A 23,576-nucleotide genomic window follows, 5' to 3' on the forward strand; every position below is an offset into this window, starting at 1 on the left:
GTCTCTTTAAGGGGCAGGGAAGTGTGAGGGCAGTGTCCCTTTAAGGGGTGCTAACAGCATTCCAAAGTAATGGTCCTGTCTCTAAGGGGCATAAATGTGTAACAGAGCGAGGGCAGTGTCTCTTTAAGGGATACTAACAGTGTTCTAAAGTGATGGGCCTGTCTCTTTAAGGGGCAGGAAAGTGCGAAAGCAGTGTCTCTTTAAGGTGGGCTATAGTGTTCCAAAGTGAATGGTCCTGTTGCTTTAAGGGGCAGGAAAGTGTCTGGGCAGTGTCCCTTTAAGGGTTTTTGTCACAGCGTGCACAGACTTTCTATGAAGTTGGGGGCAATGATGTAGGGCAGAGACATTGCGCGTTTAAACGGTGGTTTCCAGGCAATTGGCTGATCCTGGAGAACACAAGGGGCCCCCTGTCTTTTCCATCACAGCCAACCAGCCCAGCTCCCAATGGGCGGGGATTGACTCCAGTTTCACAATCACAGGAAAGGAAGCAGAGGGGAAGACAGTGGGCTGTCTGCTCATCTCTGTCTGTCTGTCTCTCTGTCTCTCTCTCTCTCTCACACACTGTCAACAAACATCATGAACAGTTGGAACAACCAGGGACTAAGCAGTCTGAACTAAACCAGACTCTCACACCCAAAAAAAAATCGGTGAGTACTCTGCTTCCCAACTCCTTTTGAAAACAGAAAGTTGTCAGGATAAGTTTCCTGAGTTTTGAGCTGAACAATTCTGCAACCCTGCCTTTTCTCTTACACACCTCGGTGTTTCCTTTTTTTCCCGTTTGTTGAAGACAGTTTACTGCTTAGCTTGTTTAATGGTTGTAAGGCAATGTTGGCGAGTGTCCCGACAAATCAGGCTTTCAGCAATTTTAAAACAAATTAGTTCAATGTTTTGAATCATAGAATCCCTACAGTGTGGAAACAGGCTCTTTGGCCCAACAAGTCCACACTGACCCTCAGAGCATCTCACCCAGACCCATCCCCCTATAACCCACCTAAGCTACACATCCCTGAACACTACGGGCAATTTAGCATGGCCAATCCACCTAGCCTGCACATCTTTAGACTGTGGGAGGAAACCGCACACAGACAGAGGGAGAATGTGCAAACTCCACACAGACAGTCACCCAAGGGTGGAATCGAACCCGGGTCCCTGGAACTGTGAGGCAGCGGTGCTAGCCACTGAGCCGCCCCAAATGTTTTGGTTTGGAAACGTTTAGTCTTGCAAGAGGGGTAAACCGCCTGAGTTTCTGGATGAGGCTAGTGGGCGTGGGTGTGGTGGGGCGTGGCAAGGGTCAGGGGTGTACAGGGGCATGGGTTATACAAACCAGAAGATCAGAGGGACCAACTTGGTTAGGGGTCCCAGACTCGAACCCTTTTTGAAACATCATTGACCCGGCTTCTGACTGTGGGCCAACGCTGATTGTGAAGTCTTTTTTTGTTTGGGGGGTGGGGCGAGGGCTTGTATTCAAGGAAGTTGGCACCACAACAGATGGGCCGAAGGGCTGTCTCTGTGTTGTCAGAAACCAGCCGTTTTTTCAGGGTAAGTGCAGAAAGGTGCTCAGTTTCATTTGTTCGTTGGGTTGGGCCCACAATAGTTCCCCGTTCCACCTTAGAGAAGGTGGGTGAGCTGTCTTCTTGAACCGCTACAGTCCCTGCATGTGGGGCTAGGGGACCGTGCTGTTAGGGAGGGAATTCCAGAGTTTTGACACTGAAGGAACGGCCAATGTATTTCCAAGTCTGTGAGTGGCTTGGAGGGGAGTGCTGTTCACATGTACCTGCTGCCCTTGTCCTTCTAGATGCAAGGGGCTCACTGGTTTGGAAGGTGCTGGCTCAGGAGAGTCGCAGCGGTGCGTCTTATAGACGATACACACTGCTGCGACTGAACGTCGGTGGTGGAGCGAGCGGATGTGGAGCCAATCAAGCGGGGTCTGCTTTGTCCTGGATGGTGTTGAGCTTCTCGAGTGTTGTTGGAGCTGCACACATCCAGGGCAAGCAGAGAGTATTCCATCCCATTCCCGACCTGTGAGGCAGCTTGCTGTGCTGGGAGGAATACAGAATTTGGCTCTTACAGAGTCAGAGAGTTAAACAGCATGGAAACAGACCCTTTGGTCCAACTTGTCTGTGCCGACCAGATATCCTAAAGTCCCATTTGCCAGCATTTGGCCCATATCTCTCTCTAAACTCCGGTGCAATTATTTTCTGATGCAATTATAAAGGATTTGAGGAGCAAACAAATCAGAAGTCTTGATGATACAAGCTGTGAAATCTCACTGACGGATTTTATTCGGAGTCCTACCCTAGAAGGAATTTTAAGTTTACGGAGGAACCTGGTGAAAGGGCTGCTGGAACCCTGTGTGCAGTTCTACATAGAAACTACATAAAATAGGAGCAGGAGTAGGCTATTTGGCCCCTCATGCCTGCTCCGCCATTTGATACTATCACGACTGATCGTCTAGTTCAGTCCCCTGTTCCCTTCTTTCTCCCCTTTAGAACTGTATCCGACTCCTTCCTGAAAACATCTGATGTTCCAGCCCCGACCACTTTCTGTCGTGGAGAATTCCACAGGCTCCCCACTCTCTGGGTGAAGACATTTCTCCTCATCTTAGTCCCACCCTTTAGACTGTGACTGCCATCACCCATCAGGAACGTCCTTCCTGCCTTTATCCCTGTCCAGTCCTGTTAGAATTTTATAGATTTCTATGAGATTCTCCCCTAAACTCCAGTGAATATCATCCTAACCTACACAGTGTCTTTTTGTACGTCAGTCCTGTCATCCCAGGAATCAGTCTGGTAAACCTTTGCTGCCCTACCTTGGTAGCCAGAAGTTTGTTGGGATAGTTTGCCAAATGAAAGGGGTAACATGGGCTGCAAGTTCCTGGAATGTCCCTGGAATGTCCTGAATGGAATTTGTGTGTGGTCTATATAGTTGTTGGCCAAAGGAACTCTGGAGGGTGCCCCCGGCCGGTGGTAACTGACTGGGCGATGGAGCTGAGAAGGAGAAAATTGCAAGGGAACCGGGCTGATCTCCACTGACCCCCACAGCCCCAGTCCCTGGGAAGTGCGGCATCTCGTACAGGAAGAGGATGTTGTCGGTGAAATTGCCGCAGCTTTTAAACAATCACCAAGTCCCCAGGGTAAGTCCGATCTCTCCGAAATCTTCAGAGCTAAGGGATTCAAGTAGAAAACTCTCAGCAGCGCTGGCGGTATCTGCAGAGAGTGAGTGTGAGAGAGAGAGAGAAAGAGTTAACGTTTCCAGTTCTGTATGACTCTTCAAGAGTTCAGTCAAAGTGGTGTGGCCACTGTGTGGATTAAAGAAAGCCCCAGCGTTGGGCAGCTTGTTTATCTGTGCACATATACCCTTAAGGGCACTGTTTGTGACATTGTGTTAAGTGGCTATGACAACATTTCCCATTAGGCTTTGCTGGTGAAGTGGCACAGTGTAGTTCCAGACTGTGGCCACTGAGGGCGGGGATAGGTGTAGAGCAGGCTGCTCACTCTAGGTAGATGGACAAGATCCTACGACTACTGTTGGCATAAGAGAAGGTTTTGGGCATGTGTCAGGGAGCTTCGTTGGAGGAGGAAGGAGTTCACTGCAACATGGTGCCAATTTTTATCCCTCGACCAGCGTGTGGCGCTCTGGGTCGGTCTGCTGCAATCCATGGGATCTTGCTGGGCACCTGGCGGCTGCCGCGATTCTCGCAGTGGGACGTTGACCAGGCTGTTGGTTGCCAAGGGCTTCGGGAAGCTTTGAGGTGGGTTGGAAGGTGCTATCAAAATGCACGTTCACCGTCGCTCCGTTCCTGGCCTGTGCAGGTATTCCGGGAAGATGGGATTATCTCCGGCTACCGCCACCCAAGGAGCTCAGCCCTGGACTGTCTCCTCAGCAGCTTTCAGATGACAAACGAGACCGTGAACATTTGGACGCATTTTCTCCCGACATGGTAAGCTGCGATCTGCCTGGGCTGGGTGGCAAGGGAGTTGGGGTCCAGAGGGTGTTAGGACACCATTCTTATAGTCGTCAATTCCTTATAACGGTATCAACAGCAAGAAATAGACCATTTGCAACCCCTCTGCTCTAGACTGGTATTTCAGCTGTACACCAGCCTCCTCCATTTCCCCTGCCCTGTCTCTGTCTCTCTGTCTGTCTCTCTGTCTCTGCGCCCCCCTCTCTCTTTGTGTCCCTCTGTCTCTCTCTCTCTCTGTCCCCGCCACCCCGCTTCCTCTGGTCCTCTCTGTCTCTCTCTCTCTGCCCCCCGCTCTGTGTCTTTTTGTCCAAGTTTAATTTGGACAAATGTGTCTTGGAAAAACAAATAAAGACAAGACTTATACAATTAAAAGTAGGGCCTTGGGTAGTGTTGTAGAACAGAGAGACCTAGGGATTCAGGTACATAATTCTTTGAATTTTGCATCACAGGTAGACAGGATGGTTAAGAAGGTGTTTGGCATGCTTGCCTTCATTGCTCAGACCTTTGAGTATAGGAGTTATTATGTTGAGGTTGTACAGGGCGTTGTTGAGGTCTCTTCTGGAGCACTGTGTCCAGTTCTGGTCTCCCAGTTATGGGAAGGATATTATTAAGCTGGAGAAGGTTCGGAAAAGATTTACCAGGACATTGCCGGGAATGGAGGGTTTGAGTCATAAGGAGCGGCTGGATAGGCTGGGACATTTTTCCCTGGAGTGTAGGAGGTTGAGAGGTTTAGAGGTTTATAAAATAATGAGGGGTATAGATAAGGTGAATGGCAGGTATCTTTTTCCATAGAGTGGGGTATTTCAAGACTAGGGGCATATTTTTAAGGTGAGAGGAGAAAGATTTAAAAAAGGTAGGAGTGGCAAATTTTTTTACACACAGTGGTTCGTGTGTGGAATGAACTTCCAGAGGAAGTGGTGGATGTGGGTATGTGTACAATGTTCAAAAGACATTTGGATAAGTATGTGAAAAATAAGTGTTTGGCGGGATATGGGCCAAGAGCAGACAGGTGGGACTAGTTTAGTTTGGGATTATGGTCGGCATGGACTGGTTGGACCGAGGTTTCTATTTCCATGCTGTTTGTCTTTATGACCCTACATTGCAAATTTATCCCCTCTGGAAGTGTGCCCCTCCTGTTTGGTTTAGGATGTTGTTTTTGATGTTATTAACGTCCTATTTGCTTTGTGGCTCATGCCCCACCCCAACTGAAACAGGGGGCTGATCGACCACAGGGGGCATCACCTTTAACACTGGTGTGGACTCCAGCAAAGAGGCAGTGGAGGTTGGGGGTGGTGCGGTTCTGGTAACCTGCTCCTGATTCTAATGGGCTCTGGGGACACTGAGAGCAACTTGTAAGAGAAGAAAATCATTTGTGGGAAGTGAGCATCGTTGGGGAGGGCATTATTCGTTGGAACGTCCGCAATTGGGGCAGCACGGTGGCTCAGCGGTTAGCACTGCTGCCTCACAGAGCCAAGGACTGGGGTTCGAATTCACCCTCTGAGGGCGACTGTCTGTGTGGAGTTTGCACATTCTCCCTGTGTCTGCGTGGGTTTCCTCTGGGTGCTCTGGTTTCCTCCCACAGTCCAGAGGTGTGTAGGTTAGGGTGGATTGGCCATGCTAAATTGTCTCGTAGTGTTCAGGGATGTGTAGATTAGGTGGGTTATTGGGGTATGTGTCCGGGTGGGATGCTCTGAGGGTCGGTGTGGACTTGTTGGGCCGAAGGGCCTGTTCCCACACCATAGCAGTTTCTGTCATATGAATTGACCCTTGAATTGAAGTATGAGTGTGCACATCCACAGACTCTTGAAGGTAGCTAAACAGAGAAATATGGTGCTTTATGAGAGAGATAGTATACCCACCTCCTTTAATCACAGAAACAGACCCTTTGGCCTGACTCGTTCCCGTATACCAGATCTCCTAAACTGAGCTTGCATTTGGCCCATATCCCTCTAAACCTTTCCTATCCATGTATCTGTCCAGATGCCTTTTTAAATGTTGTAATTGTACCAATCTCCACCACTTCCTCTGGCAGCTTGTTTCATACACGCATCACCCTCTGTGTGAAAAAGTTGCTCCTCAGGTCCCTTTTATATCTTTCCCCTCTTACCTTAAACCTACGCCCTCTAGTTTTGGACTCCCCACCCCAGGGAAAAGACCTTAGCTATTCATCTTATCCATGCCCCTCATGATTTTATAAACCTCTGTAAGGTCACCCTTCAGCCTCCGATGCTCCAGGGAAAAATGCCCCAGCCTCTCCTTATAACTCAAGCCTTCCAGTCTTGGTAATATCCTTGTAAATGCTTTTCTGCACCCTCCCTGGTTTAACTACGTCCTTCCTATCGGGAGAATGACCAGAATTGTACTCAATATTCCAAAAAGTGGTCTCACCAATATCTTGTACAGCCACAAAATACCATCAGGCCACTGCCCCCTCTGGTGAATCATAGAATCCCTACTGTGTGGAAGCAGGGCATTCGGCCCATCGAGTCCATGCCACCCGGCTGAAGAGATCCCAACCAGACCCAGCCTATAAGCCTCCCTTTCAAATCTTTCCCCTCTCACCTTAAACCTATGCCCTCTATCTCCTACATTTGGAAAAGGACCTTGGCTATTCACCTTTTCTATGCCCTTCAGGATTTTATAACCTTCTATGAAGTCACCTCTCAGTCTCCGATACACCAGGGAAAAGATTCCTACCCTCTCCTTACAGGTCAAACCCTCCAGTCTCGGTAACATCCTTGTAAATTCTTTGTTGTACCCTTTCCAGTTTAATAACATCTTTCCTTCAGTAGGGTGACCAGAATTGTATTCTGTGACTTGTGACTGTATTCACTGGAGTTTATCATAGAATCCCTACAGTGAGGAAACAGGCCCTTCGGCCCAACAAGTCCACACCAACCTTTGGAGCATCCCACCCGTCCCCGTCCCCGTCCCCGTCCCCGTCCCCGTCCCCGTGGGTGATTTAGCACGGCCAATCCACCTTGCCTGCGCATCTTTGGACTGTGGGAGGAAACTGGAGCACCCAGAGGAAACCCATGCAGACAGGGGGGGAATGTGCAAACTCCACACAGATGGTCACCCGAGGGTGGAATCGAACCCGGGGCCCTGGCGCCATGAGGCAGCAGTGCTAACCACTGAGCCACTGTGCTGCCCCATTTAGGAGAATGAGGTTGGAGATCTCATAGAAGCCTATAAAATTCTAGTGGGACTAGACAGGGGTAAAGGCAGGAAGGATATTCCTGATGACTGGGGTGGGAATGGGAGGAAAGAGTCCAGATCCAGGGATCACAGTTTAAAGGAGACGGGGTTGGACTGAGATGAGGAGAAATGTCTCAGAGAGCAGGGGTCGCCTGTGGAATTCTCTGCCATGGAAAGCGGTCGAGGCCGGAACATTGAATGTTTTCAAGAAGGAGTGAGATGTAGTTCTAAAAGGCTCAAAGACCTCTGCTATTCACCCTATCCATGCCCCTCATAATGTTATAAACCTCTATAAGGTTCACCCTCCTACACTTCAGGAAAAAATAAGTTCCAGCCTCGCCTTATAACTCAAACCCTTCAGTTTCGGTAACGTCCTCGTAAATCCTTCGTTGTACCCTTTCCAGTTTAATAACACGCTTCTTACAGCAGAACTGTACACGGTATTCCAAATGTGGCTTTGGCAATGTCCTGTACAACTGCAACGTGACATCCCAACTCGTACGCTGAAAGACAGAAACAGTGTTGATGGAAAAGCCCAGCAGGTCTCAAAGCATTGACCAATAAAGTGTGCAAAATGCTTTCCTCACCTGTGATGCCACTTTCAAGGAACTGTGAAGAACAAGAGAAGGGAGGTTGCGGTATGTAACATTAGTTTAGGCTACTGTTGGAGTGTTGTGTGCAGTTCTGGCCTCCACACTGTAGGAAGACCGTGATCGCTCTGCAGGGAGGGTGCAGAGGAGATTTCCCCAGGGCAGCATCTGTGAAGAAAAATATCAGAGTTAACGTTTCAAGTCCAGTGACCCTTCCTTGGAACAGTTCTGGGTGTGAGAGGACCTGACAGAGGTGTACAGCCCCTCTGTGGGGCAGAGATAGGGAAAATCCCTTCCTTGGTCAGTAACTGGGGGGGGGGACACTGGAGGAGCAGGAGGCATAGAGGGGACGTCCTTTATTCGTTAACAGGATGAGGACATTGCTGGCTAGGCAGCATTTATTGCCCATCTCTAATTACCCAGAGGGCAATTCAGGGTCAACCAGATTGCTGTGGGTCTGGAGTCACATGTAGGCCAGACCAGGTAAGGATGGCAGTTTCCTTCCCGGTAGGATATTAGTGAACTAGATGGGTTTTTCCTGACAATTGACAATGGATTCATGGTCGTCATTAGACTCTTAATTCCAGATATTTTATTGAATTCAAATTCCACCATCTGCCGTGGCGGGATTCGAACCCAGAATGTTATCTGGGTTTCTGGATTAACAGTCCAGCGATAATACCACTAGGCCATTATCATCAAGAGGTTGGTGGGAATCTGAACTACATTGGGGAAAAAAAAATATTGAGCTGAGCGCTTGAACCAAAAATAAATCACAGCATACTAGGCTACGAGCTGAGTGCTGGCGGGGTGGGGGCGCTGCGGGGGGGATGGGATAGCATGGAGAGCTGCTTTGATCACTGGAGTGGATGTAATGGGCCGAATGGCCTCTTTCCGTGCTGCAGGACCCTACAACACTAAACGTGATGAACTGGGGCTTTCTCTTAGGAGTCAGCCCCATCGCTCTGGGTTGGGCCTGGAGTCACGTGAGGGTTCGGACTGGGTACGGATGGGTGTGTTTCCCTAATCTCTCAACCCATGCGCGTTGTCACGAGAATCGGTGACTCCCCATCTCCAATCCCTGGATTTGGTCAATTTAGTCCGTTTCGGTTGCGCTAGAATGGAGTATCCTTTTATTGTCACATAAAGGGGTGCGCGGTGGGATTTGAACCCAGAGCTTGTTGGGTGGGGATTATTGGTGGTGGGTTTCTGGATTACTGGCCCAGCAACGTTCCCTCGACTTGAGGTTTTATGCTGTTGCTGCTTCCTTTCTGTCCCTAAGCTGAGGTATTGGTGCTGTTGACTGTGGATAGTGCCTTTGGGAGATTACTGACGGTGGAAATGATTGCTGTGTAGCTGGCCCTCATGGTTGTCTTCCTGCTTTGCTGCAGGTACTTTCTATGGAGGTTCCTGGCCCTGTCGCACTCTATGGACTTCTATAATGAGGCTTACGCCTGGCCGCTGTTGGTCTACATGTTGGTCATCTGCCTGTACCCCTTCATTTCCAGCTGCGCCCACACCTTCAGCACCATGTCCGCTCACGTCCGACACGTCTGCTACTTCCTCGACTATGGTGCCCTCAGCCTCTACAGCCTGGGTACGGTCGCACTCCCTCGCTCCTGCTGTCGACCCAGCGTATCCCGGTCTCGGTGCGTGCCAGGAGTCATCGTGGGGGCGCCATTTGTTGCTCAGTTTGGCGCTTCTGGCGTGTCGGGGGTGCTGTGATGGTCGGGGGGTGGGGGTGTGTGTTGTGCGCACACGGAGAGGGGATGGAGATAGACCACACGGAGATGTGTCAACCATAATCTCAAACTAAACTAGTCCCACCTGCCTGCTCCTGACCCATATCCCTCCAAACCTTTCCTATTCACGTACTTATCCAAATGTCTTTTAAACGTTGTAACTGTACCCACATCCACCGCTTCCTCTGGAAGTTCATTCCACACACTTTGTGTTTTTGTTTTCAAAAAGTTGCCCCGATGTCCTTTTCAAATCTCTCTCCTCTCACCGTAAAAGTATGCCACCTAGTCTTGAAATCCCCCAACGCTAGGGAAAAGACACCTGCCATTCACCTTTTCCATATAAACCTGTATAACATCGCCTCTCAACTTCCTACGCTGCAGTGAGAAAAGCCCCAGCCTATCCAGCCTCTCTTTATAACTCAAACTCTCCATTCCTGGCAACATCCTGCGAAATCTCTTCTGAACCGTCTCCAGTTTGATAATGTCCTTCCTGTAACGGGGCGACTAGAACTGCAAACAGTGCTCCAGGAGAGGCCTCACCAAGGTCCTCTCCAACCTCAACATGACAATGAGAGAGAAACTCCTGCTCGTTTCCCTGTGTCCTGTATTGCCCTCCCCTCTTCACCCTCCACTCCCCTCCCCCGTCTTCCACCCGCCCCCGGCTCCCTTTACCCCCACCACCGCACTGTCTCCCTCTGTATCTCCCTTCCCTCTTCACCCTCTACTCTCCTCCCTCGTCTTTCCCTCCCTCCCCCACTACCTCCCTCTGAATCTGGCTTCCCTCTTGTTTACCCTCTGGGGGACAGTAGGAGAAAAAGATGGAAGGGAGAGACAGATGGGGACAGATGGGGAAGGATATTATTAAGCTGGGGAGGGTTCAGGAGAGATTTACCAGGATGTTGCCAGGATTGGAGGGGTTGAGTTATAAGGAGAGGCTGGATAGACTGGGACTTCTTTCACTGGAGTGTAGGAGGTTGAGCGGTGACCTTATAGAGGTTTATAAAATCATGAGGAGTATAGATAAGGTGAATGGCTGGTGTCTTTTCCCTAGAGCGGGGGATTTCAAGACTAGGGGCATATTTTTAGGTGAGAGGAGAAAGATTTTGAAAAAGACACGAGGGGCAATTTTTTTTATGCAGAGAGCAGGTCATGTGTGGAATGAACTTCCAGAGGAAGTGGTGGATGTGGGTACAAAGTTGAGATGACATTCGGATGAGTTTGTGATTAGGAAAGGTTTGGAGGGATCTGGGCCAGGAGGTGGCAGGCGGGACTAGACTAGTTTTAGATTATGGTCAGCATGGACTGGTTGGACTGAAGGGGGTCTGTTTTTGTGCTGTATGACTCTGAGAGGGAGAGGGGGAAGCAGAGAAAGATAGAAGAGAGAGACGGAGGGAGATGTGGACAGAGGGGGAGGGTGAGATGGAAGGAGAGGGAAATGGGGAAGAGCGAGATGGAGGGATAGAAGGTCAGGGAGGGGAGAGGGGACAGGAAGACATAGAATGTGCAATTGGGAGTTGGGGAGAGACAGCCGGGTGTAGAGGGAGAGAGAGAGAGAGTGTGAGAGACAGAGGAGATGAAGGAGGGGTGGAGATAAGGAGGCAGAGGCATGGAGAGCTCAGTGCTTGAGGCAGCACAGCTGACAATGGTGGAGCGATGAAAATCCAAGAGGACTCAGTGAGAGGAGAGCAGAGAGCTCCTCCCCAAGATGCCTAGAGCCTGGATTGTGGCCTACACGCTCGCTCTCTCTCTCTCTCTCTCTCCTTTCCCACACCTCCCCAGCTCTCTCCAGGTTTGCAAATGAGTGGTACCAGCCTGAGATCTAATTCTGTTGGGAACTGTCAGGTCGCTTTTGGTGCTGGGCAGGGTATGCCAGCTGGCCCTGTGTGGCTTTAAGTCAAATAAGCCTGACTGAGAGGGGGGGAGAGAGAGAGAGAGAGAGAGAGACAGAGGCATTGTATGCGGGGATAAAGAACTGATTCACCATTTTGTTATTGAGTGCTGAATTAATTTTCCAGTGGGCAAACTGCTCCCTTTGTCTTTATCCACAATGTAACCCTGCCAGCAAGCCTCTGGAAGCAGGAAGTGAGCGTTTAGCCTGTTTAAACAGAGGAACCATTGCTTATTTCACTGGCGACTTGCAGAGGATGGGACACCCAAGTCACTGACAGCGGAATTTATCCCCGTGCCCTGTGGGAAGCTAGGCTGAGGCGCCTAAAGTTGTGGGGCCTAGTCGGAGGCCCAGAGCGAGGAAAGGCCCAGGCTTCACTTCCGGCCTGTGCCGGGCCGCGGTTTAAAACCTTTACGGGAAGTGGGGGGCGGTGGGGTGGTTTAGTCTGGATCCTGGGGAATTGTGCCTCATCCCAACACTGATCCCGGTTTCTCTGTTGCAGGGTGCGCCGTCTCATACAGGGCCTATGTCATGCCTGACCAGTGGATTAACAGCACCCTCCACTGCTACTTCACCCATGTGGCTGTCTTCAACTCCTTGGTCTGCACCACACTCTCCTGTTACTCCAGGTAGGTACGACACGGGTGTGATGAGGCTCCGACCGGGCCCTAGGAGACGTGTCCAGATCAGGCCCCAGGCCAGGAGAGACAATCTCAAACCAGGCCTCGGTAAATGTTCTGGGACTAGGCCCCAGTACCTCAGTGACAAAACCTTAAAAAAGGCCATGGATGACACATCCAATACCAGACCCCGGGAGAAACACACCCAGACGCGGCCCCAGGTCCTGGGAGACTCGATTGGACCAGGTCCCATGACCTGAAAGACACTTCCTGCCAGTCTTCAGGACTTGGGAGATGCACTAGGAACAGGCCTCAGGGCCTGAGTGACACTCCCAGACCAGGCCCTGGATGGCAGACCTGGCCTTGTATAGGATATTGAAGCCCCTTCTGGAGCACTGTGCGCTGTTCTGGTTGCTCTGTTATAGGAAGAATGTTATTAAACTGGAGAAGGTTCAGAAAAGGTTTACCAGGATGTGGCCGTTATAAGGAGAGGCTGGACAGGCTGAAACTTTTTTCACTGGAGTGTAGGAGGTTAAGGGGTGACCTTATTGAAGGTTATAAAATCATGAGGGGTACAGATAAGTTGAATGGCAGGAGTCTTTTTCCTAAGGTGGGAGAGTTCAAAACTAGGGGACATATTTTTAAGGTGAGAGGAGAAAGATTTTAAAAAGGACATGAGGGGCAAATTTGTTTCTATACAGAGAGTTGTTCGTGTATGGAATGAACTTCCAGAGAAAGTGGTGGATGTAGGTACTAAAAGCATTTAAAAGCCACTTGGAATAAGTATGTGAATGGGAAAGGTTTGGAGGAATATGGGCCAAGCGCAGGCAGGTGGGACTAGTTTAGTTTGGGATTGTGGTTGGTGTGGACTTGTTGGACTGAAGACTCTATTTCCATGCTGTCTGACTCTATGACAATGACCAGGCCCCAGGACCTGGGAGAAGTGTCCAGACCAGGTCCCATGACCTGAAAGACACTCCCCTATCGGGCTTCACGATCCAGGAGATGCACCAGGCCTCGGGGCCTGAGTGACACTCCCGGACCAGGGCCTGGATGATACACTGGATTTCAGGCCCCAGGAGGGCTCCAGGACCAGGCCCCATGGTTTGAAAGACAATCTCCCACCAGGCCTTAGGACCCAGGAGTCGCTCTGGGATGAGGGACCAGGCCCTGAGTGACACATGCCCAAACCAGACTTCAGGGCCTGAGTAACAGATCCAGACCAAACCTGGGTGATACATTGGGCTCCGGGCCCCAGGTCCTGAAAAACGGTCCCCTACTAGGCTCTAGGACCCAGGAGATGCACCTGGACCAGGCCCCAGGTGTGCCTCTCAGACCGGGCTCTGGGACCAATGCCTGGAACAGGCCTCAAGGGCCCAGGGCTCGGAGGAAGTAAATCCAGGGGCCACACGGCACTCCGGCCACTCTGAGTGAGCTGTGCAGTACCGCTTTGAGTACGATTACAGTCTGGAGAGAGAGCTATTTGTAAATCTACAGCCTTCTGACTCTGGGCTGAGAGAGCTGCCATCACTTGGCAGGAGGATTAATCCATGTGCTGCCTTTCAATTAACGTCTTTCCGGTTGCGTGTTTTTGTATGCTTCCAGGTTCCTCGAGATCGAACAGCCTAAACTGAGCAAAACACTGCGGATAACAGCATTTAGCTACCCGTTTCTGTTTGACAATATCCCACTATTCTACAGGGTAAGCAAACAACTAACTAACTAACTGGTTAGTACCTAAGGAATAAGGTATGCCTGTCCGAAAGTGTACAGACCCCGTCTTTGTGCACATGCGTTTAAGCATGTCTGTCAGTCGATGTCAACACCCGTTAAATGAAAGGCAGGCAGAAGTGGCTTGGGAGTCACAACTGCGCCACCGCTGGCTGGGAGGGTGTAACTGCAGTGTGACGTGTTTACATAGGATTTTCTATGTGGTTACACGGTGGGTGGGGGAGTTGGGATAAATCCAGAGGGTGAGATTTTGCGTGCAGGAAGGAGCGACCCGGGGTGGCGGAGGAAGAGGGTGGCAGGGAGGGATAGAAGGGCAGGGTGTGGTGGGGCGGATAGGGATGGGGACAGAGAGGGTGCTGGGGGAGGGAGGGTAGGGGAGAGAGGTAGAGGAGGAGCAGGGTGTGGAGGAGGGAGGAGCATGAGGGAGAGGGGTTAGAGAGGGAGAGAGGAGGAGTGTGAGAGGGGACGGAATGGAGGTGGGAGAGGGGAGGGAGAGTGGGAGAGAGGGGGGTAGGGGTGTATTTGAAACAGAATGTTTGCCTTCACAAGGAAGTGAGAGAGAATGAGGGAGAGTTGCTAATTTTTCCTGCTTCTTTCCCTCCCTGTCTCTCCCTCTCCCCCACAGATCCTACTTTGTTGGGGTGAGGGTTGTAGTCATAATGATGCTGTACCCACACATTACCATCACCTGGTCTTTGCCTTCCTCACATGCTTCCTGTTTGCTTCCCACCTCCCGGAACGCCTGGCTCCCGGCTGCTTCGATTACATCGGTGAGTCTCGGGATAGTGTGGGGGCGTGTCAGTGTGGGGGTGTGAGTGTGTATGTGAGCATTTGTCAGGGAATGTATGCTTGTGTGTGCAGAGGGGTTTATGTAGGTGTGTGTGTGTGTGGTGGCATGTGTCGGGAAAGTGTCTGTGTGCATGGGGGGGGTGCGTGTGTGTTGGGGGGGCCGCAGGGAAGTGAGTGGGGTGGGACACGTGTGTAGGGCTGGGTTGACAGGAAGAATGGCGCCCATGTGCGGAACTGGCCACTCTGCCAAGACTCTGTCCAAGCCGGGTCTGCAACTAATGTCTTCTTTCTCTCCCCCCTTCTCTCTTCTCTCTCCTCTCTTCTCTCTCCTCTCTTCTCTCTCCTCTCTATCTCTCTCTTCTTTCTCTCTCTCTTCTCTCTTCTTTCCCTCTCTCTCACTCTTTCTCTTTCTTTCTCTTTCTCTCTCTCTCTTTCTCTTTCTCTCTCTCTTTCCCTCTCTCTCTCTTTCTTTCTCTTTCTTTCTCTTTCTTTCTCTCTCTCTCTTTCTGTCTCCCCCTCTCTCTTTCTCTCTCTCTCTTTCTCTCTCTCTCTCTTTCTTTCTTTGTTTCTTTCTCTCTCTCTCTCTCTCTTTCTCTCTCTCTCTCTCTTTCTTTCTCTCTCTCTCTTTCGCACACCTGCCTCATCGCTGTCTTTGTCTGTCTCTCTTCCTCCCCAGGTCACAGCCACCAGCTATTCCACATCTGCGCCATCGTGGGTACCCACTTCCAGCTGGAGGCTATCGTTCTGGATATGTCGTGCCGTCATGCCTGGCTGCTCGCTCACACGCCCCTGCCATCCCTGGGGGGCACCCTGGGGGTGGTGCTGGTCTCCATGGTCCTCAACTGCCTGGTCATCGGGATCTTCGTCCTGCTGTTACTCTGGGCTCCACGTTCCTCCCCGTTTCTGCAGAGTCACGTTCCCAATCGATTCAAGCAGAAGCGGGAGTGACCCACCCACGATCCCGTTTTACACCCACCTCCCACCCCTGCCACCCCGTCGTCAGATGGGTGATGTGGTTGAGCCCTAACAAGATGCCAATCTCGCCCATCTCCTCTTTTGGAGGGGTGGGGGGCAGGCGCAAGAAACGGGGGACGGTGGGGGAAGACGTGACTCCCATTTGCGACCCCTTCTGACCCACCTTGCCCTTGCCCCCGCCCCATCACGTACCACCTTCCCCCTGCTCCCGCCAACTCAGTCCCCTCCGACATTCCTGGCACCATGACCCTCTACCGCCATTGGTTGGTTCTGATCACCCTCTGCTCGAGCTCGTCCAACCCTGTCCCTCCTTCCGCTGAGCTTTGCCCTCCACTGGCGCTGCCCTCCCTCCCCCCACCCAACTACCCTCCCGCACCCTCAGTCACACAGCTACGTTGGCAAGAATGGAATGCTTTCATGCCCATCTTGAGCCCTGGATGAAGGACTGTGGGCTGCATGGTGTGATGGAAGGGCCGGCATGGGTGTAAAAGGCTGAATGGCCTCCACATTTGCCACGCACTCGCCATTTATTGTTCCCTCCCCCAACCTTTAGCTGGTTTTAAAGCCCAGTTTCTCACTAACACTTTGAGGCCATTGTCTGCCCTGTTTAATGTTACCAGGCTCCGCCAATCTCCCTCAGCAAGGTGTGCCACACAGGGATGGTATGTTTGGCATGTAATGTCGCAAGGTGATTCCCCTTTGCTGTGTGTGAACAGAGGCACCCATATACCTTTTCTATCTGGGGTGTTCCCACTTAATAACACACAAAACTATCTCCAGTGCTGCTTCTGTAAGTCTTTGGCACTAATGTGTTTAAATTGCGTGTCTAAAGGTTTTACCTGAGCATTTAAACTTGCTCGCTTTCGAAAGCAATGTTTGTATGGATTGCCTGACCAAAAGTTCCTCTGTTGTATTTGGCCCTTAGCCCTGCATTGTGTCAATCTACGCATTGAGGGCTGACCGAACAAGGCATTATAGAATGACTGGAGCATTGGGATGACATTGTGAAGAGGCAAGTTTTCTATTCAGCACACAGCCGCTTAGCCTTTGGCTGTCTTCTCGTACTTATCCACAAGAGCAGAGCGAGGCTACCGCTATCGATAGCCCCCGTCAAAGAGGCTGGTTAAAGGACAGATTGAATCCAGGTGTCGGTGAGAGCAGGAGAAGTTGTAGTTTTGATGCAGCGAGTCATTGTGATCTGCGACTGCGTTGCTGGAAAGGAAGGAGGCTGAACAGGAACTTTCGAAAGTGGGGAAGATCCAGAGTGACATTTGCTCCTAGCCTAGAATGCATCTGGATGCTGTGTTAGGAGTCTGGTGTCAGTATCACTGCTCTCTCCCCTATTGCAATCATCGAACCTTTCCCTAGCCCCAGATCAGATGCAATCCAGATTTAATTATTAACCTCCAGGATTCTCTGAGTGTCCAATCACAGGTGGGCAGGTTTTCTTTCCCTCCAGATCTTTCATAGATGATCCTCCTTCCTCAAAATTTGCTGATGATTACACGATGTTCAGCATCATTCTCCATTCGGTGTCATACAGCACGGAAACAGACCCTTCGGTCCAACCAGTCCATGCTGAACATAATCCCAAACTGAACTAGTCCCACCTGCCTGCTCCTGGCCCATATCCCTCTAAACCTTTCCTATTCACGTACTCATCTAAGTGTCTTTTAAATGTTGTAACTGTACCCACATCTGCCACTTCCTCAGGAAGTTCATTCCACATGTGAACTGCCCTCTGTATAAAAAAAAATTGGCCTCTCCATGTCTCCTTGGATACTGTAGGCTTACACACCAGTGCACGTAAAGGATCGGCTGGCCCAGAAACCGAGAGAAGACATGAATGGCCCACTTTCTGGTGGGCAGGAGGTGTGTCACAGCCTTTGAACTTGCTATGATGTGTAGACCCATGGTTGGTATTTGCTGACTACACAAGGGATCTATAAAGCAATACAGACAGGTTCAGTGAGTGGGCGAAGGTGTGGTAAATGGAGTATCATGTGGGGGGAATGTGAAATTGGCAGGAAGAATTTTTTTTTCCAGAAGAAAGAAAATTATTGAAATGATGAGAGGTTGCAGAGTTCTGAGGTGCAGAAGGATCTGGGTTTCCAAGTGAATGACTCGCAGAATGTTAGCACACAGGTACAGGAAGTAGTCAGGGAAGCTCATAAAATGTTGTGTTTTATTGTGAGGGGAATTCAATGTAAAAATAGTGAGGTTATGCTTCAGGTTATACAGGGCTTTGGTGAGACCCCATCCGGGGTACTGTGCACAGTACTGGTCTCTTAATTTAAGAAAGTATGTAAATGTATTGAAGGCAGTTCAGAGAACGTTCACCTGACTGATACCTGGAAGAGATAGCAGGAACTACAGATGCTGGAGAATCTGAGATAACAAGGTGCAGAGCTGGATGAACACAGCAGGCCAAACAGCATCAGAGGAGCAGGAAGGCTGATGTTTCGGGCCTAGACCCTTCTTCTGAAGAGGAAGGTTGTCTTATGAAGAGAGGTTAGATAAACTGGGCTTCTATCCTCTGAAGTTTCACCCTGATACAGGAAGGATATTATTAATCTGGAGAGGGTTCAGAAAAGATTTTCCATGATATTTCTGGGAGGAATGGAGGATCTGAGATATAAAAATAGGCCAGGACATATTTTCACTGGAGCATAGGATGTTGAGGGATGACCTGATGGAAGTTTATAAAATCGTGAGGGGCATTGATAAGGTGAATGACAATGGTCTTTTCCCTAGGCTGGAGGAGTTCAAAACTAGGGGGCATATTTTTAAGAACAGAGGAGAAAGATTTAGAAGGGACATGAGGGGCAACTTTTTTTTTATATAGAGAATGGTTTGTGTGCAGTATGAATTGCCAGAGGAAGTAGTGGATGCGGGTATGGTTACAATGTTTAAAAGACCTTTTATTTACGTTCATGGATAGGAAGGGTTTGGAGGGATATGGGCCAAATGCAGGGAGGTGGGACTAGTTTAGTTTGAGAATATAGTTGACATGGATTGGTTGGACTGAAGGGTCTGTTTCTGTGCTGTATGACTATGATTGCATGAGTTTAGAAGAGTTGGAGGCAACTTAACGGAAATGTATAAGATCTTGAGGGGTCTTGACTGGGTTCAGGTGAGCAGGATGTTACTGGTCATGGGAGGGTGTCGATTTAGGGGGTCACTGTTTAAAAATCAGGGGATGAGTGGCCTGCCACTAATTTGTAGGTTAGCGCATCCATACGCAGCATGATCTGGACAATATCCAGGCTCGTGCTAACAGGTAGTGAGTAACATCTGTCCCACACAGTTCCCCCCCGCAATGACCATCTACAACAAGAAAGAAACTAACCATAATCTCTTCAGTGGTATCACTGAATGCCCAATTGTCAACATCCTGAAGTTAGTTGTTGACCAGAACTAGACAGCCCATATAAATACAGTGGCTACAAGAGCAGGTCAGAGGCTGGGAATCCAGCAGCAAGTAATTCACTTCCTGACACCTCCCAAAACCTGTCCCACCATCGACAAGGCACAAGTCAGGAGTGTGATGGAATACTCCCCACTTGCTCTGGATGGGGGCAGCTCCAACAACACTTGAGAAACTCGACACTACCCAGGACAAAGTAGCCCCCGCTTGATTGGCACCACATCCACAAGCATCCACCCCATCTGCCACCAACACTCAGTCGCAGCAGTGTGTACTGTCTACAAGATGCGCTGTAGCGACTCATCAAGGATCCTTAGACAGCACCTTCCAAACCCATGACCACTACCATCTAGAAGGACAAGGGCAGCAGATACGTGGGAACACCAGCCCCCTGCAATTTCCCCTCCAGGCTACTCACTGTCCTGACTTGGAATGGTCTCCGACAATCAATTTAGAATGATGATCTCCACTCAAATAGAGTGGGATCAGTTTAGGACTATTTCAAAGTTTCTTCACCTCGATGCAGGAAGTCACTTGGTTTTCTATGATGACTGGTCAGCCATGCTCCCATCTGTTAACTTTTCTGATTGGGCAACTGACCCCAGTTGCTTTTTTGGCAATGACGATTGGTCAAGGTGATAAAGTGGTCATCTGAATGGATGGCATGCCATCCAATGATAACTGTTACTTCCTCCTTTTATATGCGGCAATGAAGAATGTACTGATGTGTGGAATTAAACTTGTAACCCTGAGGAATGGTTTCTTTGTTTATTTTGAAGTCAGTACCGCAAACTATCCTCATAGTCCCATTTTCCTGACCTGGCAACATCCTTGTAAATTTCCTGTCCTGCAGAATCGCTGCAACGAGGGCACCAGTACTGCCCACAGTGTTCATGTTATGCCCTAAATAATGGTAAGGAACAAAAAACAATACAGCGCAGGAACAGGCCCTTCAGCCCTCCAAGCCTGCGCTGACCCATTTTGACGTAGAGTTGCAACATAGACTCCCTGCTCTTATGCTTCATACCTTATTGATTTGACCTGCTCATATCTATACTCTTGATTCAATGTCCCTCACCTTCCAAATGCCTCTGTGTTCTTTCCTTACTTTGTACTTTCCTCTACCCGGTTGGGAAAGGCATTATCTTGCCATTCTCTGCATTGAATTCAGTTTGCCAGTTCATGCATATGACAAAAAGTCTGTGAGCTCATGTTAAGCCCAGTAGAGCCTCACTGGAAACTGCCTTCTGCTCCCTAAAACATCTGTCGGCCATGACAATTTCAAACACAAAGCGAAATTGCTGGAGAAGCTCGGTGGGTCTGGCAGCATCTGTGGAGAGAGCAAGCAGTGTTAACAGTTTGGGTCCGGTGACCCTTCAGAACTGATTGTAGCTAGGAAAAGGTTGGTGTATTTATGTTGGAGATTGGGTAGGGAAAGGGGAGAGGAGTAAATGGTAGGTGGAGAGGCAGCCCAGAGAGAGAGAGAAACAATTGGGCAGATAAAGGAATTGGTAAAGAGCAGGCTGGGAGAATTGATAAGCTGCTAATAGGGTCTATTAGTGGCTGACAATAGGTTGTTTGTAGTAGCAACCCATGTAATGACAAGGCCTGGTGTGTGGGGGTTGGGGTAAAGATCGAAGAAAAGATGCTCAAGCCCTGCAATTATTGAACTTGACATTGAGTCCAGAAGGCTGCAGGGTCAACCAAGTGGAAAATGAGGTGCTGTTCTTCCAGCTTGTGCTGAGCTTCACTGGAGCACTGCAGCAGGCCTGAGTCAGAAATGTTGGCCAGGGAACACAGTGCTGTGTTGAAGTTACGGGTAACAGGAAGTTCAGGCTCATTTTTGTGGGCAGAACGTAGGTGTTCTGCAAAGCGATTGCTGCACTTCGTCTCCCGAGTGTAGAGGAGACCATATTGCGAGCAGTGAATACAGTAGACCAGATTGTGAAGTGCAGGTAAATCACAGCTTCACCCTGAAGGTGCGTTTGGCACCTTGGATAGAGAGGAGGGATGAAGTAAACAGGTAGGATTTGCATGGAAAGGTGGTGTGGGCAGGAGAGGAGCAAGTGGATCAAGATGCAGAGGCTACAGTCCCTGAGGAAGGCTGACGAGGGAGGTGGGGGGAGCATGTGTCTGGTACTGACATCCCATTACAATTACACCATTACCAATGCAAATAGTTCCCAGCTACTGAGCCATTGGCAGTGAAGTGCTTGGACTTTGCAAATGAAATTGCTGGTGGCCAAATCTGCTAACTCTTTTAATGAAATTCACGAGTGTGGTCTGCAAGCGTTTCTTTCATTTATAAGGTGAAAGCAGGTTTGTTAGAAAAATGTAATTTTTTTTAAAAAAACGTCAACGGTTGAGAAAATTAAAACGTAGGCGTGATGCCCATTCCAGTGGAATAGCATCTGAAAAGGCGCTGTTTAAGCGCCACCAGCAGGCTAAACGGGAAGCTGCAGTTCACCCGACACCGCCACCTCGTGGCGAGGATGAGGATGTACATCGGTCACTGCGCCACTCAGCGGCGAATTGAGAACACAGATCTGAGAGATTGTGTGCCAGTGGAAGTGTGAGGGAGCACGTGTGAAAGAATGTGTAAGAGGGACCCTGTATGAGAGTTTGAGAGTGTGTGAGAAAGAGACAGTGTGTGAGAGAGTGTGCAAGAGAGAACGTGAGACAGTATGAGTGTGTGTGTGAGTGAGAGATGGTGAGAGAGAACGAGATTGTGTGTGTATATAAAGAGTGTGCCTATGTGGGAAAGTATGTGTGAGCGAGAGTGTATGTGAGAGAGATGGTGGTGTGCATGAGAAAGTGGGTGAGTGTGCAAGAGAGTGTATCTATGAGAGAAAGAATGTATGAACGAGAACTGTGTGTACGAGTAACAGTGTGAAAATGTGTAAAAGTATGTTTGTGTGCGTGTGTGTAGGTTAGTATGTATCAGAGTGAGAGTGATGATCATAGTCATACACCATGGAAACAGAACATTCAGAGCAACCAGTCCATGCCGACCATAATCCCAAACTAAACTAGTCCCTCCTGTCTGCACTTGTCCCATATCCCTCCAAACATTTCTTATTCATGTACTTATCCATCTGTCTTTTAAACGTTGTAACTGTAACCACATCCACCACTTTCTCTGGAAGTTCATTCTAGACAAGAAACACTCTCTGTTTTAAAAAAAGTCTATCATATCTTTTTAAAATCTTTCTACCATCACTTTAAATATATGCCCTGTAGTCTTGAAATCCCCCACCCTCTTGAAAAGACACCTGCCATTCACCTTATCTGTACCCCTCATGGTTTTATAAACCTCTAATAAGGTCACTCATCAGCCTTCTCCACTCCAGTGAAAAATGTCTCAGCCTGTCTAGCATCTCCTTATAACTCAAACCCTCCCTTCCCAGCAACATCCTGGGAAAATTTTTTTTAGAAGTATACAAAATGACCTCAAACTTTATCAAAGCTTTCGCCAGTTTGTTTATAAAAATCGAGCCTTTGTGCGAATACCGCTGTTCTTTGATGGAAGCTATGAGGTGCTGTCCTCCCTCTTAAAGGGTTCTCTTCTGAACCCTTTCCAGCTTAATATCTTTCTTATAACATGGTGACCAGAACTGGACACAGTACTCCAGAACAGGACTCACCAACAGCAACAAAAACAGAAGTTGCTGGAAAAGCTCAGCAGGTCTGGCAGCATCCATGATAAAAAAAAAATCAGAGTTAACGTTTCAAGTCCAGTGACCCTTCCTCAGAACCCCAGGACTCACCAACATCCTGTGCAACGTCAACAAAAAGTCCCAACTCCTGTATCCAAAGCCCTGAGCAATGAAGGCAAGTATGCTAAACGCCTTCTTAATCAACATGTCTATATGTGACACAAATGTCAAAGAATTATATACCTGAGCCCCTAGGTCTCTGTTCCACATCACTACCCAAGGCCTTATTTTTAATCGTATAATCTTGGCTTTGTTTGTTTTACCAAACTACAATATCTGACACTTTTCCAAATTAAACTCTGTCTACCATTCCTCAGCCCATTGACCTAATTATAATCTTGGATAACCTTCTTCACTGTCCACTATACCAGCAATCTTGGTGTCACCTGCAAACTTACCAACCATGCCTTCTCTATTCTTATTTACATCATTTATATAAATGACAAACAAAAGAGGACCCAGTACTGATCCCTGTGGAACATCGCTGGTCACAGGCCTCCAGCTCAGATAAAAACAACCCTCCACTACCACCCTCTGTCCCCTGCCATCAAGCCAATTTTGTATCCAATTGGCAAGCTCGCCCTGAATCCCATGTGATTTAACTTTTACTAATTAGTCTACCACTGGAACCTTGTCAAAAACTTTACCAAAGTCCAAATAAACAACGTCTACTGCTCTGGCCTCTTCTATCTTCTTGTTTACTTCCTTAAGTTTGTGGGATATGATTTCCCTTGCACATAACCATGCTGACTATCCCTAATCGGTCCTTGCCTCTCCAAAAGCAAATAAATCCTATTCTTCAGAATCACTTCCAACAGTTTACCCACCACCGAATTCAGAAACACTGGTCTTATTGACATTTTAAAATCATGTTCATTTTATTTTCAGCTTTTTACAGATTGTTGAAACAACTTTGCCATATATTACACGTTTATA

General features: G+C 49.0%; 1 protein-coding gene across 3 annotated transcripts; it reads left to right on the top strand.

Moving 5' to 3' along the window:
* Positions 1-488: 488 nt before the first annotated feature.
* LOC109920770 (membrane progestin receptor delta-like) lies at positions 489-17,083 on the top strand. 3 transcript variants are annotated; one of them, XM_048620419.1, is made up of 8 exons: positions 489-647; positions 2,926-3,133; positions 3,813-3,940; positions 9,144-9,349; positions 11,885-12,011; positions 13,608-13,704; positions 14,359-14,503; positions 15,199-17,083. In XM_048620419.1, the coding sequence occupies exons 2-8, from the start codon at positions 3,083-3,085 to the stop codon at positions 15,468-15,470; spliced, it is 1,026 nt and encodes a 341-aa protein (XP_048476376.1). In that variant the 5' UTR covers positions 489-647; positions 2,926-3,082; the 3' UTR covers positions 15,471-17,083. The 3 variants fall into 3 exon arrangements, with proteins under 3 accessions (XP_048476376.1, XP_048476378.1, XP_048476377.1); XM_048620421.1 differs by lacking the exons at positions 2,926-3,133; positions 3,813-3,940 and having other exon boundaries at positions 9,144-9,401; XM_048620420.1 differs by lacking the exons at positions 489-647; positions 2,926-3,133 and having other exon boundaries at positions 3,828-3,940; positions 9,144-9,401.
* Positions 17,084-23,576: the final 6,493 nt, after the last annotated feature.

This window comes from Rhincodon typus, chromosome 46, assembly GCF_021869965.1.
Source record: "Rhincodon typus isolate 14 chromosome 46, sRhiTyp1.1, whole genome shotgun sequence".
Taxonomy (NCBI): Eukaryota; Metazoa; Chordata; class Chondrichthyes; order Orectolobiformes; family Rhincodontidae; genus Rhincodon; species Rhincodon typus.